Source organism: Halichondria panicea, chromosome 15 (genome assembly GCF_963675165.1).
Source record: "Halichondria panicea chromosome 15, odHalPani1.1, whole genome shotgun sequence".
In the NCBI taxonomy this organism is placed as follows: domain Eukaryota; kingdom Metazoa; phylum Porifera; class Demospongiae; order Suberitida; family Halichondriidae; genus Halichondria; species Halichondria panicea.
The window spans coordinates 2,918,687-2,921,108 of NC_087391.1; the positions used below are offsets into that span (position 1 = coordinate 2,918,687).

The 2,422-nt window shown below is 42.8% G+C and overlaps 1 protein-coding gene across 1 annotated transcript; it reads left to right on the forward strand.

The window, feature by feature from the left end:
- Nucleotides 1–1,211: 1,211 nt before the first annotated feature.
- Nucleotides 1,212–1,691, forward strand: LOC135349261 (uncharacterized). The gene has a single exon (XM_064547769.1). The coding sequence runs from the start codon at nucleotides 1,212–1,214 to the stop codon at nucleotides 1,689–1,691; it is 480 nt and encodes a 159-aa protein (XP_064403839.1).
- Nucleotides 1,692–2,422: the final 731 nt, after the last annotated feature.

The following is a 2,422-nucleotide window of genomic DNA, read 5'->3' on the forward strand; positions in this document are numbered from 1 at the left end:
CTGGGCTGCAGCTTATCTACAGCGTCCTATCTCCTCAACAGAAGTCCTACAAAGACTTTGGGTGACGAAACACCCTTCGAAGCCTGGGTTGGTAAGAAACCCTATGTGAAGCATCTTAAAGCATTTGGGTGTGTTGCATATTCGCATGTTCCCAAGGATCAACGGAAGAAGCTCGATTCCAAAGCAAAGAAATGCATTTTCCTTGGTTATGCTGAAGGCTACCGTCTGTACGATATGGGCACCTCAAAAATTATTCACAGTCGTGATGTTGTGAATCCTCAAGAGGAATCGACCCTGAGCAGGAGGAGAATCAAATCGTTCAAGTTGAGAGCTTTCCCGACGAGATGGAAGAAGACTCAAACCAGGAACCACCACAAGATGACTCTACAGAAGCTGACTCTACTGAAGAAGTCGAAACAGAAACTCAAATACCTCGAAGGACGTCGAGCAGGGAAATCAAACGCCCTGACTATTATGGAGTAAGACTCTACACTGTCCCTGAACTGCCAGAAACTGTCGCAGATGCTCCTGACAAGACGAAGTGGGAAGATGGATTCAATCCATTCCAATGACGTCTGGGATCTTGTCAAGTTACCCAAACCCGTTGGTAACAAATGGGTATTTAAACGGAAAACTGGTGCTGATGGAAACATTGAAAGATACAAAGCTCGCTTAGTTGTCTTTTCACAAAGACATGGTTTGGATTACGACGAAACATTTAGTCCGGTCATTCGATTTGAACCTGTTCGTAGCCTGGTTGCTATTTCTGTTCAGAAAGGTCTCAAGTTAATCAATTAGATGTCACTGCAGCGTTCCTCAATGGTTACCTTGAAGAGGAAGTATACATGAAGCAACCAGAAGGTTTCGTTGTGGAAGGCAAGGAACATTTAGTTTGTAAACTGAAGCACAGCCTGTACGGTTTGAAACAAAGCCCCAGATGTTGGAACTATGTTCTCGACTCTCATCTTTGTCCAATCTGCTAATGATCCGTGTATTTACACTGCATCTGAAGGAGTCTATGTCGACGACATTGTGATCGCTGGAGAAAGCTCTGAGAGAATCACAGAAGTAAAGAAAGCTCTATCAGAGAAATTCGATGTGAAAGATCTCGGGGAACTTAACTACTTTCTCGGTGTACAAGTGGTTCAAGACCACACAGATGGTAAAGTTTGGATAGTACCTTTACGGAATCAGTTCTCAGGAAGTATGGTATGGAAGAGGCCAAATCAATTAAGACTCCAGTCAATGTTAATTCGAAGTTGGTGAAAGCATCCGAAGAATCCGAGTCTGCTGATCAAGGTTTATACCAGTCCGCAGTGGGCAGCCTGCTCTATCTGTCCTCTAGAACACGACCTGATATTGTCAATAGTGCTGCTCGTTTCTGTTCAAATCCGACCAAAGAGCATAGGACAGCTGTGAAGCGTATTTTCAGATACCTCAGAGGAACTACCCAGTTTGGTCTACTGCATGTACTGTATGCCAAAGGAGAATACAGTGATCTGATAGGATACTCTGATGCTGACTGGGCAGGTGATTGTAATGACTACAAGTCGACTACTGGCTATATGTTTCAGATTGGAGGCACAGCAGTAACCTGGAAAAGTAAGAAGCAATCCTGTGTTGCTCTATCCACGGCAGAAGCGGCTCTTGCGAGTACAGCTCAAGAAGCCACCTCTAATCTGTCCGTCTGAACCAATTCTGTTGCAGAGTATTAGATGCTAGAGATAGCAGAGTAAGATCTATTAACACAATTTGCAGAGCAGAATACAAAAAGAATAAATAGTGAGACTTTATAGTACAAAACAGAAAAGCTAAAAATAACTTTCTATTCTTGACAAGTGTACATCATAACACCTATGTAATGCATTCTAAACACTGTTCTTGTTCTATCCTGTTCTATCATGTTCTAACATGTTCTATCAAGTTCCAACACGTTCTATCAAGTTCCAACACTCCTCCTCACTTGCTCAAGAATGAGACAGATAGAGAAACAATTCTAGCCATCTTCCTCAACAATTCGAAAGTACCACATGACAGTCCTTTGGTTAACATATCAGTGACAACAAATACTCCTCAAATACTCCTTCTGCATAGTAGTTAGGTCTGTGTCAGATTCTCTGAGATCTACGAGGTTCTGTCTCAGTGACCACTTGATATCAGGCATGGTCTCTTCAGCACCAATTTCCTCCAAAACACCACCATCATCGACAATCTCAAAATAACCAACAGGCTCAACATCACGACATAAGTTCATTAAACTTCACGTCTCGACTGTAAAATACCTTGCTTCGGTCAGGGTCAAATAACTGATAGCCTTTTCAACTAGCGAACTCCCGAACTATTAGACCGCTCGTTACAACAGTGCCAACAACAACAACCAACAAATCGGCTGCACTCACTCCACTAGCACAACTGTAACACT